The sequence below is a fragment of the Candoia aspera genome, chromosome 1 (assembly GCF_035149785.1).
Source record: "Candoia aspera isolate rCanAsp1 chromosome 1, rCanAsp1.hap2, whole genome shotgun sequence".
In the NCBI taxonomy this organism is placed as follows: Eukaryota; Metazoa; Chordata; class Lepidosauria; order Squamata; family Boidae; genus Candoia; species Candoia aspera.
In genome coordinates this window covers 189,252,955-189,270,424 of record NC_086153.1, presented here as the reverse complement: position 1 = coordinate 189,270,424, position 17,470 = coordinate 189,252,955, and the positions used below count along the sequence as shown (strand labels likewise).

General features: G+C 36.7%; 1 protein-coding gene across 1 annotated transcript in view; it reads left to right on the top strand.

Annotated features, from left to right (window-relative positions):
- The window catches only part of OSBPL6 (oxysterol binding protein like 6), a 96,551-nt gene that overhangs the window by 21,369 nt on the left and 57,712 nt on the right, over positions 1 to 17,470 (top strand). The window contains exon 2 of the mRNA XM_063318129.1: positions 15,582 to 15,843. Within this exon, the coding sequence (XP_063174199.1) occupies positions 15,742 to 15,843 (102 nt within the window). The 5' untranslated portion in view covers positions 15,582 to 15,741. The remainder of the gene's footprint in view (positions 1 to 15,581; positions 15,844 to 17,470) is intronic.

The following is a 17,470-nucleotide window of genomic DNA, read 5'->3' as shown; positions in this document are numbered from 1 at the left end:
CTTCCAGATAGTGTTAAAGCAGTCTAACCTTTTTTCCTCCAAAATACTTGTGTATACCCAGTAGAGTTTTCTCTGGCATAAATCTGGAAGAGAGTGAGAAACTGTTGGCATGTTGTTAAAAAGCTTACATTAGGAAAGGAATGTTTTGCACTGAAAAGGAATGTGGTCTGTAATTAAAGCATCATCTCTGTTTGGAAACTTAAATTATGATGGATGCCATTGACTTCCAGAAAGCAAGTGTCAGACTAGACATACCACACCATATAGACAATTGAGGATTTTTTTTTACTTAAAGACATATTTGACTGCTACAATAAATTGATGTTACAATAAATAGATATTCTGGAGGTGGCATTTAATGATGTAACTTTTATTTATGTGTTCATTGTAATAAGCAAGCTGTACTCTAGGACTAGGAATGTTTTATCTAATTGCTGGGTAATCCCATACAAACAAACAGCACTATCAATAATACTGGTAATTTATACACCCTTTCAGTGCAAAGCTATGCATGATGATTCTAATCTATTATATACTTATGAATACAGAATCAGTAGGATATTACTTACTGCAGATTAATCCAGTATTAAAGAGCAACATTTTGTGTGGGTGTAACCTTCACTCTCCTCTGGGGGTGTTAATGAAAACTATTTCTCAGTTCCTCTCCCTCTACTTTTCTCCAATAGTCAGCCCTACTCAATTAATTTAATAATACTTACTTTATTAAAATCACTCTGTTAGACTTTTAGGATGCATCCAGATGAGACTCTGTGTTCTTGGAGGCTCTAGTTAATCGCAGTAGCAACAAGTAGCATATTAAGGCAAGTAATTTGCATGATATTGACCATTGAGTGTAGTACTTCAGTACAGTACTTCGGACTGCAGTTGTGGCATGAGCCTTGCAACAGACATGGCTTTAAAGTGTTGAAGATAGATTATTCATTCATGTTCCTTTGTGTTCTGAAACATATTTTTCAAATCAAAGTCCTCCACAATCTAATAGCTAATTATCTTTAATAATGTAATTATATCAGTGCATTTTACTATTTTACTAGTACTACCACTTGTATTTTCTGAAATGAGGACACTCTAGAAAGGTGCTTGTTTTAGCTAATTCACTATTTACAAGAAGTTATTTATTTGTTTGTTTTTACAGTTTGCATAGAAATCTTCACTAATTTTAACACAATTAGGTAATACGTAACAAGATTGGCTAAAAGGGAGTAACTGGATCAAAGTCTTCCACTAAACTCCTTGGCCTAGTTGGGATTTGTCCTTCAATCTCTCTGGTTAAGATCCAACACATACATATGCATGCACAAACACTCTCGTATGGACAAACAAATACAGTCCTAAGCACACAGCTCAGAGACACAACAGTCAAATAAACAATCCTGACTGCATTCTATCCCTTTTATTTCCCATCCTCTATAGAAATAGTAAGAACAGATGGAGGAAAATTAGGGTCTGGGCTGTGAAGCACAGAAGGGGGAAGAAGGATAAGAAGGGACTAAGACATCGGGTACGTGGTCTGTGGAATAGTGATCCTGGATTGGAAGGTAAATAAGGAGGCAGTAGGGTTGGATCCTGCATTGGAGAGGACAGGAAGGAAGGGTAGAAGGCTTAATTTTGGGGAATGCAGCAGTGGAGACAGGTCTGGAGAGTGCCGTGGTTAAGGACAGGCAGAAGAGAGACATGTCCCAACGGGATGGAACGAGAAAGCAGAAGAAATGGAGACACAGTGAGGTTGAAGAACAAGGGAAAAAGTGAGGGATAGAACTTAAGACCATAAGCAGTACCTTGCTGGATCAGACCTTGGCCCATCTAGTGCAGCAGTCTGTTCTCACAGTGTCCAACCAATTGCACAGGGAAGTCCAACTAGTCTCCCAGCAGATGGCCTTCTGGGGTAGCCATATTGCCATCAAGGCTAATAACCATTAATCCCCATTACTTCCATGAATTGGTCCAACCCTTTTTTGGAGCCAGCCAAGCTCATAGCCAGACCCACAGATGTAGAAGCAAATTCCAAAGCTGAATTACACATTGTGTAAAAAAAAAAAGTCCTTCTGTCTGTCCTGATTCTTCCAAGTTCCAATTTCATTGGCTAACCTCTGGTTCTACTATTTGGGGAAGGGGAAAATAGTTCCTTCTTGTCCAAATTATCCATGCCATGTGTAACTTTGTATACCTCAATCATGTCCTCTCCCATTCACTTCCTTTGTAGACCCAGGGTAACTGCTGCAGCCCCTTGACCGTCTTAGTTGCCGTCCTCTGAACCTCCTGCAGCTCCACTATGTCTTTTTTGAGGTGCAGCAACCAGAACTGCACACAATATTCCAGATGCAGTCACACCACTGATTTTATATGATGGCATTATGATATCAGCATCTCTAGTTTCAATACCTAACATGGTGTTGGCCTTTCTACAGCAGGTACACACTGTGTCAACACCTTCACTGAAGGTTTTACCATTACTCCAAGATCTTTTTCCTCATCAGTCAGTGCTAGCTCCAATCCCATTAATTAGGATTTTTGGTGCCGATGTGCATCACCTTACACTTGCTCATGTTGAATGACAACTGCCATTTTGATGCTTATTCCTCTAATGTACTCCATTATTGTTTTTACCACTCTGAACAATTTAATGTCATCAGCAAACTTGGCTATTCTGCTAGTTACCCCAGATTCCAGATCTTGAACATGGAAGGAGGAAAGTTAAAGGATTTTGAGGATGACACTCCTTCAGCCTCTTTAAAAATAAACAAGCAATCCTAGATATTTTACCTTTTTTTAGATTTTTTAGATTTTAGATTCCTGGCCAGAATCTAAAAACTGGACTTGTCTATGAAATAATGGGTATATAGTCACCCCAATTTTTATCATACAGTGGAGGGTTAGAGGTGCTTCTTTTGGTTGGATCAAGACTGTTGTTTCTTAATATTGATAATGTAGAAGAGAGAAGTTAGGATCAACAATCTATTGGTTCTTTGCAATACTAAAATGTAATTTTTATTCTGAAATTTGTAAGTATAAAATACAGTGTAATAGCACTCTTTGGGAAAATGGTGATCTTTGTCAGGGTATATGACACAAAGAATGCATGTTACCTATATACAAAGGTTGAATGAAAAGTAATTCCTTTACCTCCATAACTTTAGTTTAAATAATTGATATTTTAATAAATGAAACAGAAAAATAATCCTTGACATGAGCTCTTTTGTTACCCATACTTACTCTCCACATAATCACCACATTTACTACATGCTACTACCAATAATACATAACAGCAATCCTCAGTTGCTGTCATAGGTCATCTACTTTGTTCTCAGTCACATAAATCAGCTCTTCCTAGTTCATGATCTGTACATTTTTTGGTTCAGAGATGCTGAGTATTCTTATCAACACAGTCATTGCCATACCTGCATTCAGTCAAAAATTCAATCATGTTGGCAGTGTATTCTTAAAGCACACTGATAAGTATTCACTGCAGGCTTCCATTTCTTGAACAATAACACAACCTTTTCTTACAGCAATTTCCCACCAACTGAAGTGAAAGAACAGATGCTAAAGAATATGCCAGAGCTTCTAGCACATCAGTATTGCCACCAGTTGGCGACTTATAACATTGGAAATACTACCTTTCATTCAACCCTTGTAGTATAACATTGTGATAATTTTCAAGTAGAGGTGCAATGGTTTTTCTTTATCCTTAATCTTTTCTGAGACTGATCCATGGTTTACTACTTATAATTAGATGCTTTTTATGGTGTAGTTGCCTGTTCTAGAGTAAACGACCAGCATTTTCAATTTACAATTAAGCTAGCAAACATATCTCAACACATGTAAGCATGCATGGTTACTCCTAGCTGTCAACACTAGATTACTTTGAAACATTGTTTTTAGATTATGGTTGGATTAAACACAATAACTATGGTAGAAGTATGAGATATTAAAATAAATTTCAGGGACATGATCTTGTACAAAATATTTGTGCAGATGGAATGCTTACTGGAGTGGATTAGTTGTGCTTTAAAGGGTATTGTTTTTATTAAAATCTCACAACACTTATGGCTATTTTCTAACACACAGTTGGTGTGATCAGTTTAGAAAATCACTTGTTGGGATTTTGAATTATATCCAGATTGCTCTTTTCTTGACTTTAGACTTTTGGATCAGTGTTGTGTGAGTGACAAGGACACGGGATCATATTTTCCAAAGTTGCACATGGAGACTTTGCAGATCAGGACTTGGGTGAATTTAGTTACAATAAAAATTTGATTTTATGAGAGACTATGGAACAAAATTCACTAAAATAAAGAAATTAGTTTTATTATGCATAAGTTGTGGGTAAGTCCTTTGAACTATTTTACTGTTTTCCCAAGAAGGAATTAGGCATATGGTTGACAGAATTTCTGTTTGCAATCCAAACACTACAAGTCTAAGTCCTTTCTTCCTTTAGTCCATGTTTTGATGTTTTTCTTTTGCAGGACTGTATTTTGTTTTCCAGTGACTTAAACAGCGTTGTTAAAAAACAACAGTGTTTGAGAAAACCAATTTTTGTTCTGATGATTTTTAGCTATGAACTAAAATGAACCTTTAGGTCAATCTGCACTCACTTCTAACTTTAGCAACGTATTCTCAAAATACTCATTTTACTCTCACTTATGAAGTGAAACTAATGCGGTGATGACTAAATTCCGGATCAGGCAGATTATTATTTTTAACAAAAGACCAATTATATGTGGGGGATAGGTGAGGTTGGTTTAGGATCACGAAGGGAGGAGTTCTTTAACCATTTACTTTCCCTTGTTCTGATGTTAACACTGGAATTGATGCCCAGTGGATATTATGAGCAAAGGGAGGAAAGCTCCCATAAGTACGAATGGCAACTTTCCTGTTACTGTGAATAGCAGATTCCGGTTGTGGATTCTGCTGAGGGCTGCTGCAGAGGCCCTAATCTTCTTAAAGCTGCTCTTGCTCTGTATCACGATCCTGATCCAACTTGCCTTCTCCTCGCACTGCCAGTTCATCATATCCCTCATGAGATGCACAAGGAGAGCTGTCTCACAAACGATGCGTATATTTTGGTCCTAATTTATTCAGCTTCAGGAACATAAAACCCTCTAGAAGTTGTTAGTTTTTATCTCCAAATGTCTTTACTGGCTCTGGTGCCTAGGGTTAGCTCTGGCTTTCTGATCTTATTTTGTACTAGAAATGTGCAAAGCTGACTGATTTTGGAATAGAACTTTCCAAGAAGCTCTGAAAATTTTCATTGCCCTTCTGGACCATGCCTAACCTCTTCTCGGACCATGGCATTCAGTGGTAGTTTGAAAATGTCTGAAAGAGAACTGGCTTGAGGTGTGCTTTTCTGCTCCTGAAAGTGAGTTTTGCATACCTGTATTTTGCACGTGCAGTTTGTGACATGGAAATCACAAGAAACCATCTTCTCTGGGACGTTGCCATAAGAAGCAGTAATATTTAGCATTTCAGTGTCCAGATTTCAGCTACTGTATTTGTGAAGCAGAATCCAATTATATCAGAATATTCTATATAAGGCATATTTTCTGTGTGTAGGCAAATGTTGCCCATCCCTGCCATATAGGTTGTAATAGAAATGTCTGTTGGTGGTTGGGAATTAATATTGGAATATATGAAACAGTTAATTTAGTAATAAAAACACATGTGAAACTAGCCTTGAAAAGTAAAACAGAATTGTTCCTGAAGCCCTTTTGGGTATACTGCGCTGTTTATTACAACTGAAGCCATAATCTCTGATGACTAATATCTGACTCAGCCACCATTTTTCATAAACTGTTTATAAAAATAAAATCCACTGAAGGACACAGATTTTAAAGGATAATAAAATTTGCAGACTGATGCTGTATCACTTTTATCTTCCATGTTAGATGTTCATTAGTAATTTTAATGCTGATTCGATCATGATTGTAATAACATAAGGAAAAACTGCTTCCAATAATTGGGATAGCTTTCATATACTATTAAACCCAACAGTGTAACTCCTACAAACTCAAATGCTCCTGGATTATATTCAGTGGAATATTCAGATGTAATGTCAAATGTTATTCATAAGCCTATGGCTAACATATTCTATCTTGCCCTTTTACTATTGTTTTGTCTTCTGCAAATGGCAATAAACACTTCCAATCATGGTTCAAACCTTTTGAAACAATGCTTTAAATTACGGTTTCCTCAGTGACATCTGCCTTGCCCTTTCAAGTTCACAGTTAGATGGAACTCTTCAAGGCTGCCTTTGATTCCCTAAGTTGGCAGCAAAGTTTCATGAAGAAATTGGACATTTGTTTCATATATATTGGGATCTTGTTTTTTACTATTTACTATTTTCCATCCCATTACTATTAAACTATTACTATTAACTTGCTATTTTCTTTCTATTTAGGAGACCCTAGCACTAAAAATGGTTTAAAATAAGCTTGCTTGCTTATTTATTTATTTGACATGCTTTGATGCCATATGTGTATCTAAGGCAGTTTTATTAGCCTGAAGATATAGGTTCTTCCAAAGTTGTAACTGTGGATGAAGAAGGGGGGCAAAACTTAGTGGTGAGATGGCTGTAGAAGAGATATTATTCCATAGTAAATTTTATTAGGTTTCAAGAGAAGAATAAAAATTATAACCCCCCCCCCAAAAAAAAACTACAAAGAAAGAAAGAAAGAAAACTAAAAAAGTGTGGAAACACAAGAGAATTTTTTTTCAAATTTACAAAAAGTTGTGGCTTCTGACTTTTAACAGCAAGGATATACAAAAATTTCCATAATCAATCTCCTACTCTATATTAAACCAAAACACCACATTATTTCTGTAAGTCATTCCACCTTAACACATAATAAAAATCACTAAGTACAGTTACTCCTCCCCCTTATATTAAAATAAAAAAAAAGTTCATATAAACCTCCTAAACATTTTCTCCCCTCCAAAAGATAAAACATATTTAATTATTTCCTTCCTTCCACTATTCTATACATTTCTGTCTACTACAGTATAAAAAGAATCAAATTAAAAAGCACATTAGTTGTGTGCTGTTGTACTTAATAGTACAACAATTGTAATAATCCCAATCTTAAATAAACCCAAAAAAACAAAGACAATTCAAAATAGTAATTCCATATCTTTAAAAGGGAATAACATCAATCAAATCCTTAAAGCAAACCAGATAAACATTCTTTGACCCTAATACAACAGTTTTAATAATTTTAATCTTAATAAACCCAAAAAACAAAACCAATTCAAAACAGTAAATCCACATCTTTAAAGGCAAACAGCATCAATCAAATCCTTAAAGCAAACCAGATGAACATTCTTTAACCCTTATCCCACTTCAAAATAAACCAGAGGAGTTACATATCCCCACAATGTGCACAGAGCTTTCCTCTTGCAAGAATCAAGCAGCCCAACTGCCCCCCTCAAAGATTCCAGGTTCTTTTCATGGCATTTTACCGGGAGATCGATTTTGCTTATGGCTTGCAGATCACTCTCTCCCTTAGATTTCTCCAACTCCACTATCCAAACTTCATCCAGCATCTCGATAAAAATCCCAATCTCAGTCTTTAAAAAACCCATCTATCGCTCTTAAATTCCTCAAGTTTCATCCACCACATCCCCAACCTGATGGCACATTTTAGATCTCATATTTTCCACAATGTTCTGGATATCTTGCATAAAAGCTTGATAGAAGTCAGAAGAAATCTGTTTAAAATTCTGGTGAAAGTCAGATAGAATCTGTTTGAAATCCTCCATGTCTCACACAGTAGATTATGGCTCCCCCTAGGAGCTTAACCAGCGAAAGTCGAAGATATGGAAAGGTTCCGGAATGTATTTACACAAGCAAAAGTGAGATATGCAGACTGTTCTCAATGGAAAGTAGAAACAAAAAGCTGAAGGTTCAAATCAGCTGATTCAACTTTTAGGAAAATGCTAATATCTTCAAATTTAGTACAAAGATAATAACAGGAAGACAACTGTTTACTCTCAATCTCTGAAATTTCCTCTGGAAGAAAAAAAAATCAAAAACTTAAAAGAATTTTTTTAAAAAAAAAGTAATCCCAAAAATAATGTTAAGCACCAAGAGAACCAGCTTCTCCTCACTGTAGAAGTCCTCTCTTGGGGTACATGTACTTAAAAGAAATATAAATTGGGTGATTTAGAAATGGGGTGGCCGGTCTTAGTGTCTCTTTAAGGCTACAGTGTGGCTTGGAAAGTGATGAAGTCCCCGCTTCCCAGCTGGCTCTTACTAGTTGAATGCGAAATGCTGTTTGTGATCTTCTCGCTTCAAGCAACTGTCCAGAGGACAGATGGGATGATTCCAGGTATTCTCCTTGATCCGGAGAACATTTCTGGACTTCAGGAAAACCTGCCTGAGCCCAAAAAAAGTTGCCACGTTGTCAGTTCCGCCCACTGAACCAGCGGGCACAGCCGTTCAGTCCGCCATTCCCATTGGAAGCCAGAAGAGAGATACTATTCCAGATGCTTTGGAATCTTTTTTTAAAAAAAATTGATGCATAGAGCTTTAACTTCCATGAATGTCATACTACCAGATGCTTTTCTAAGAGTAAAATATGATAAATGAAGGTAATTTTGAAATAGAATAGAAGGGGAACAGTTATTTATAGACAATTGGAGGAAACTTTTTTGTGTTTCTTCTTAAGATATATGCTAATATTGACCTGGTAATTTTAAACTATATGTAATTGAGATTCATGTATGACTAGTCAGAGACAAGTTTGTGATATATGAACATAAATGTGTCAGAACTGTTAATTGTTCTTTCTTTTGTGTCTCATTTGCAACATTTAACAGCAATATGTGATGCCTGTATTCATTTTACTATGTATTGTTTATATAGTTTTTAGAATATGTAGGGTTTCTTTTTCATCCGTTTAGTTTGTTGATAAAATACTTGCAGAGTATCTCTTTCGGGATTTGAGGTGTCTTAAAACTGACATGTGTTAACATGTATCTCTTCATTTCTTTTAATAGTAATTTGTGAAGTAGCTAATTTCATTTTCTTCTCTTATAGATTACTTTGAATATTTGAGATTATAAGAGGAGGTAAAAGTAAAGCAAATCATGGTTGAATCAGTTGAAACTGCAGAATGCTTTGATCTTCCTACTGGAGTTAGTGTAGATGCTATTTAACTGCTTTTTAAAAAAAGTATGGATCAAAGGTATTTGTACATGTGTCTTTTTTAAACAAAGAAGCTAATGTAAGAAAATGTAGTACCATATGCTGAACAATTCCCTGGGGTAAACATTGAATAGTATACCTTGTAAAGATGAAAATAGTCCATAGCATACATGTTTTGTTACTATGATAGAGCAATGAAAACAAGTTATCTGTAAAATTCAGTGAATATGGCAGAATTACATGCTGTTAGACATTAATTGAGGAAGCACCCTCTTTAAGCATAAACTTTAAAAATGTTTAGAGCTTTCCCAACTTTGGAGACCTGATGGTCTAATATTTAAATGTGGGATATTCTTTTCCAACACTAATCTGACTCATTTCTTCCATGGTGGTTGTGTTGAAGACTCTAGAAGAACACTTTTTTAGATGGGTTAGTCAGTTGCTTTTTCTCTTTAGTGAATTCCTATTTAGTGAAATTCTAATATTTTTTTATTTTCTATCTTGTTAAAGTGAGCATTTTAAGTTTAATAGTACAGACTATAGGCTATTCCTGAATTGAATAATCAACTGAACTATCCAATTTTAGTACTGGGTTTAAACTAAAGGCAACAGATAAAGCTTGTTTTGAAACTCTCAAAATATGAGACAAATATTGAAGTTATCACTAAATGAGAAATTCTATTGCTCTGAAATCCAATAAGAAATGATTGCATTTCATTATTTCAGATCAACTATTTTCTGAATGTCTACTTTGACATTATGTATGTGGCAGTTTTTAAATAGGAAATTTCTAGTGATTTACATATAGTTCTTAGAGTTCATCAAATACGATTCTCTTTAGATCAACATTGAAGTCTATTGTATAAAAAAAATAATTGGATGTCTTCTAATTCATTACTGTACAGGGATACAGGGTTATGCAGTCTAAAAAATTAGATCAGATATACTGGTATCCCTGTAAGTTGATTCTTGGAGAATGAAGAATTGGAGTCTCTTTTTTAAATTCTCATATCAGCTGGGAATTGGAATTAATTGGAAATTTCCTAATTATCATGAATGCTTCAGAACTTCTGTAATGAGAGAAAGTTTTGCTTAATAAAGAAAATAAGAGGGAAATAGAAAAAGCAGGAGTCATATTGAGCTCTTTTCATCAGAACTGGATTATTGTTTGACCTTTATTTATTTAAGGTCATTATTGATGGAATTTATTGTCAAGCTATGAATTTAAAACTTGTGTAACCCTAGAGAAATTTAAGGTATTAGTATTATTGAAAGTGTGCCTTGGATATATATAAACCAAGGGTTAGCTACAGCAGAGAGTATCCACGTTTGATCTGAATGTAACCTTTTTGCAGGCCTTTCCAGCAAATAACCTTCTCTAGTGATCATGATGGATATTGAACTTAATGAACCATATGATGCATATTCAAATCTACTGAAGTACCTGCAAGCCATTTGAGTGCATAATTGCATGAAAATGCAACAGTATGCTAAGATGGACAAACCAGGAAAGATCAAAGACTGATGGATATGTTCAAAATAAATCTCTGCTAGTCAGTCCTCAGTATGCTTTATACATTTCTTTGAATATTCCTATTTTGCAGTGGATAAACAGAACCTGTTACAAGATGGATATTTAGGAAAAGCAAGTAAATAACCAAGTAAAGTTTACTGTGAGAAATAAAATCAAATGCAACAGTACTTTGTCAGGGATTATATGATCTCAAAGTATATTTTCTGATGGAGAGACTGTGCAAATAAACTCCTTCAAGTACTGCCTGGATTAACAAATAATTTTAATAAGCATTAGTTTAGTGAAGTCATGATGATCTTTGTAATAATTGCATTAAATTGCAATATAGATTACATTTTGTACACACTGTAATATTTGCCATGTTAGATAATTTCTCTTCCCCAGCAAACTTTGGCTTGATTTCACACTATTCCTGATTTTATAAGCCTCAAATGTTCCTGGGTAACTGAATTAAATTTAGATAATAATGAACACTATGGTTTATTTTCTTTTTCATTGCTAAAGTGCTCCCAATTAACTTGATGACATCTCTTCAGTGTGGAATAGAAGTTGTTTATGCAAGATGCTTTTCCATTACTATTCCATTCCATGATCAAAGCTCCATTTTTTATATTAGGACACTGCTGCAGTCCTTTTCCAGGCAGCTTGGTATATGTTCCCTACCTGGAGTTTATATATATCTTAATGCAGACTATAGAATCTGTTAGAATTGCATCCTCTTTCGTACAAAGAGGGAGGAGAAATGAGATAAAAATAATCTGGGATTGTCCACTATCTTCAGGATATTTCAACTTGCACCACAATTGGTTTGCAGTTTAACTAACATTACATCTTTGTAAGAGGTAATAAACATAGAAGATTTCTCCTAAACCCACTCCTGCCACTCTCTTTCCATCTATCTGTAGTTCTTTGCACTTGAAGGGTTTTATCACTAATAGCATTCTACCAGCACAAATGTATCACTGCCCTGCAAATTGTTCTTTCATTGTTTTACACAGAAAACAAATTGCTCATTCCATGTCACCGTATTATTAAGTATCTTTGCAATGCTATTGAGATATTCTTAAAGGTCTTTCTAAATTTGTAGGGTTTATGGCATGAAAGCCAGCTGGGTGACTTTGGGCCAGTCACTCTCTCAGCCCAACCCACCTCACAGGGTTGTTGTTGTGGGGAACATAGAAGGAGGGAGGAGTATTAGGTATGTTCACTACCTTGAGTTAACCAAAATATATAAAGGTGTGATAAAAATATAATAATAATAATAATAATAATAATAATAATGCTTTGTTGACTAAATAAATTATTATTTCACTGCTTGGAGAAAGAACAGAAATACAGACTAATAGGTAATACATTGTTAACATGAAAGAAGCTATTGTATGTATTGGTGTACAACTACATAGTGTACTTTCAGTATTTTATATCTTAAAAAAATTATGTAAAGAATCATATATGCATTATTAACTATATCACATGGAGTATTTTCTGAAGTTTAAAATATTATTGTAAACATTTATCCTGGACAACTTATCCTGAGTGGTTCTGATGTGTATCTTTGCTGTTAATTGCTATCTTCATCCAAAATACATATGTAATGAGTAGTCTGGTTTGGTGAAATATGAAGAACAAAATTGAAGGATAGCTGTATTTATTGAGTGAGGTTTTAATCCTGTTCCTCTCAGTCTAGTAGCAATATATCACAGTGGTATTTCTCTTTTAACTGATTAATTATGTGCCATCAAGTTGGTGTCAACTCTTAGCAACCACATACATAGATTTTCGCCATAATGATCTTTCCCTAATCTGGTCCTTCAGATCTTTTTTTTAAAAATTTGTTTGTTTATTTACATTTATTAGCCGCCCAACTCCAATAGACTCTGGGTGGCATACTGTACAAAACAACATAAAAACAGCTAAAAACATCAAATCAGATGGACAGCCGAAACATCTTCCAATGGTGCACCCATTGCCACTGTGACTCAGACAGCTTGCTGCTGGTTGTTCTCTTCTCTTTCCTTCCACCTTTCCCAGAATTAGAGCCTTCTCCAGAGAGCTGGGTCTTCACATAATATGTCTGAAGTAGGATAGTTTGAGCCTGGTCATTTGTGCCTTGAATGAGGACTCTGGGTTGATTTGTTTGATGAGTCATTGGTTTTCTTGACTGTCCATGATATTCTCCAAAGTCTTCTCCAACACCAAAGTTCAAAGGTGTCAATATTCTTCTTATCCTGCTTCTTCAAAGTCCAACTTTCACTTCCATAGAGTGTCACAGGGAATACCATGGCTTGCATGATTCTGATCTTTGCAGGATAGACACATCACGGCATCTGCAGATCTTTTCCAAGGCCCTCCTGGTTGCTTTACCAAGTGCTAGTTTGCGGTGTATTTCTTGACTGCTTGTTCCTTTATTGTTGATTGATCTTAAAAGACAGAAGCTATCTACCACTTTGATATATTCATTATCAATTCTAGGGCTGGTTGTTCTACCTGTTGCCATTAGTTTGATCTTTATATTTAATTTTAGCACCATTTTTTCACTATGCTCCTTAACTTTTATTACTAGAGCTTACAGATCCTTTCCATTTTCAGCTGTTAGAGTAGTGTCATCAGCATGGCATAGGTTATTGATGTTTCTTTCTCCAGTTTTAAAACCACATTCATACTCTTCCAATCCAGCCTCCCTAATATATATTCAGCATATAAATTAAATAAATAAGGGGAGAGTACACAGCCTTGTCTCACTCCTTTGCCAACCTGGAGCCAGTCTGTTTCACCATGTTCTGCTGCTACTGTGGCTTCCTGACCTGTATATAAGTTTCTCATGAGGGCAATGAGATGTTCTGGGGTTCCCATTTTTCTGAGCACATTCCACAGCATGATGTGATCAACACAGTTGAAGGCCTTTCTATAATTGATGAAACACATAGTGACTTCTTTTTGGTATTCTTTGGCTTTCTCAGTTATCCTGTGTGCATCAGCAATAATGTCTCACGTTCCTTGGCCTTTTCTAAAGCCAGCTTTAACATCTGGCATCTCTTTTTTCATGTAGGGCTCTAATCTGTGTTGGATGATCCTAAGCATTGTTTTGCTAGCATGTGAAATTCAGATACGATAGTTTGCACACTCTCTTAAGTCTCCTTTTTTTTTTTTGGTATTGGAATGTAGTGTCCTGTTCAGACTACGCAGCCAGGCAAGGTCTTATAAAACACACTTTATTAAATAACTATTTACAATAATTAAGTCCTTGAATTTGAAGACTCAAATCAAGAAGCCCAACTGGGCACAGCAGGCAGCGAAACAGGACTGGATGCAACTGGAACGCAGTGTGCTGGAAGTAACAGATCTCGAACTGGAATGGTGTGCTGGAGCTGTTTTGATGGTGAATCACTGGCAATCTGGAACTGGGTTGGGTCTGGACACGGCAACTGGAGCTTGGAAGCAGGACTCGAACTCAGGACACAAAGCTGGTTTTGGCTAGGAACTCTGGACTCGGATGAGACTTGATGCAGAACTGGAACTCGGAGCAAGACTGGACTTGACTAAGGTCTCTGAACTAGATTGTGGCTTGAGGTAGGACTGGAAATCGGAGCAAGGCTGGAAACTTGGAACAAGGGTGGACTCAGCTGGAAGCCCTGGGCTAAACTGGATTCCCTGGACTAGAGACTGGACACGTGGAGCAAGGCTGGGAACTCAGAGCAAGGCTGGACTCGACTGGATGCCCCAGATTAGACTGGATTCCCTGGACTAGAGACTGGACACGTGGAGCAAGGCTGGGAACTCAGAGCAAGGCTGGACTCGACTGGATGCCCCAGATTAGACTGGATTCCCTGGACTAGAGACTGGACATGTGGAGCAAGGCTGGGAACTCAGAGCAAGGCTGGACTCGACTGGATGCCCCAGATTAGACTGGATTCCCTGGACTAGAGACTGGACACGTGGAGCAAGGCTGGGAACTCAGAGCAAGGCTGGACTCGACTGGATGCCCCAGATTAGACTGGATTCCCTGGACTAGAGACTTGGAGCAAGGCTGGGAACTTGAAGTAAAGCTGGGCTTGGCTGAAAACCCCGAATTAGGCTGGATTCTCTGGACTAGAGATTTGGAGCAGGGCTGGAAACTGGGAATAAGACTGGACCTGGCTGGAAGCCAGGTCCAGGTCCTTTCTCCCTCTCTCTCTGCCTTATCCACCTAGGTCTGTACAGGTTGCTGTGTCACACCAATTGTCCACTTGGCTAAACTATTCCTATTGGGAGTTTTCACTAATGTCTAATACTAAAAAATATAGTATCTATTACAAAGACAGGCTCAAACGAAGCCTTGTCAGATTTAGTAGGCAATTGTAACAATTGATTGTTTAAAATCTTAGCTTAAATACAAACTAACTTTGCTATTCAAACTGTTGTTTCCAAAGTTATTCAGAACATAATGCAAATGCTACTTGTTGGTAATGCTGAATGTTCATATTCATATCAATGGTGTTTGTTTGTGGAGAAAATGAAGATGCTGTGATTACCATAACTATTCGGCTTCCAACCTGTTCTGTAAATGACCCTTGTATTTCCAAACAAATAAATCTGAACTGGGATAGGGTAGAGAGAACAGATTTTAACAATTTGGTTGCAAAGTAACTTGTCACTTGGGAAATCATCAGAATGGTGTAATCAATATCATTTGAGGAAGAATTCTGCTGTTGAAAAACATAGTAATTATTCTGAAGAACAGAAGCTCCCATTTGTTTACTGAGATTAAATGCTTTTCATAGCTTTGATAGATGGAAGCTAAGAGACCTGCTTTTGTTTGACATTTGCTTGTCTTTGTTAACTCAGGAATACATAGTAGAATGGATATGTGTGTAGCATCACTCTCTCTTTCCTTCCTCCTTCAAGGTTTGGTTTGGATGCCCCTTTCTGTTAATCTGACCTGTCCATGTAAAGAACACCCTCCTGGAGAAATGCTGAAAATCACTGGGCTCCCCCCTTCCATGGAAAACTGAATGGAATCTGGTGTTAATCTGTGAAAGGAGATCCCTAGAATTTAGCTGCAGTGATGACTTCTGAGGAGAAGGGTCTATCTCCTGCTCACAGAACCTCCACACCATCACATAAAAGTGACTCCTCTTCCTCATATTCCCAGTGGGAGAGTAGGCAGGTAAGTGAAAGGGTGTCCTTTTAATTGTGGATGTAGAAACCCTGCAAGTTAGTTGGGGTGTTCTTTATTTATTTCACTGTTTGAAGAAAAAAGTGAAAGTCAATGCATAAAATTACGCTCTTGTAAAGGTAGCTGCTCTTAATATTGACAGAGTCCTACGTAAATCTGTAGTCTTTTGTTTTCTGCTACTACTTTAGCCTACATTATTCTAGTATACCCACTCAAGTTGCATTATTTTACAGTCTGCCTAATCCCTCCCAGTGCTGCCTTGAGACCTTATCCCTAAAGGTTCAGTCTCTCTGATTCTTCCACCCACCCTGTTGGATCATGTTCAGTTCTATCATTAGTTCTTTGCATTCTGACACTATCGGGTTACTTCCAGCCCTCCTTCAGATGCTCTGCTGCCATTCCCTGATTCCTTATGATTGAACAGTACTGGTAGCATCAGTCCTTTGCTTTTTCTTTTTTGCAATACTGATGGTAATGGCCAGCAGTGTGTCAAAGTGAAGTATTGGTCCCTCAGTGCCTGCCATTTATACTTCCTAAGCACGCCTCTAGGTCCACATGGGACCCATTGCTATTCTGACAAAATTTTCCCGTGTCAGAATTACCCTTCCTTGAGAGCTGTTAGCTTGTCTATAAGGAAAGGATCATAAATAGTTACATCATTCTTTATAGAATATATCTTTGTGAATTGAGCCAGAACTTACAAAGCAAATTGGAGTCGGCATTAATTATTAATTCCAAATCTAAACATATGTTTTAGCTGAAAGATAAATGAATTCTATATACAGTAACATGTGTCTTGGCAGTCCTAGATTTGACCCATGACTCACAAGAAATTACAAATTGTTTCATTACCCCCAGGTTATGCCAAAATTCCTCCCTGGTAATTACCTCCACTTTAAGAAAGGAATACATTACAGAGATGCAGGATTGTATTGATAGTATTGTACTCCAATAATTATTCACCATTTGTTAATTGGTCTTTTAATTTCTTGAACCTTAATTTGATCATTTTAAATTCTGTGATTAGAAAAATTTCTGTCTCCCACAAAACATTAGTCACACTTGCTATTCAGATAATATTTTCATGATGCATCTGTTTTGTGGCTTATGTTGTTTCTATATTTCTCTTCCCAAATGGCTAAGGGTAGTTACAATAAAAGGTAAATCACTTAAGTACAGTACAGTACAGTACAGTAAAGTACATGTTAAAACATTTGAGACCACTAAACATTATTAAAAGGCAATCAGAAAAGATGGATCTTTAAGGCTTTATTAAAGACCTCTAAATAAGGTAGATATGTAGAGGGAATAACTCTTATTAAAAGCCAGTCTGAAAAGATGGATCCTCAAGGCTTTCATAAAGACCTCTAAGGAAAGTAAAACCCTGAAGTATAGAGGGAATAAGTTGCTTTCCCCAACCCAGGGGCAAAGGCTGAGAAAGCCTGGTCCTGATGAGTTGCTGACAGCCAAAGAAAGACCTCTCTTGATCATTTTAATGATTGGTGGGAATAATGCAAAAAAAGTTGTTTTCTCAGGTGAGCTGGGCCTAAGCAGTTCAGGCTTTAAAGTACTGATAACCAGTACTTATTATTCCACCTGGAAAACTATAAGTAACAAG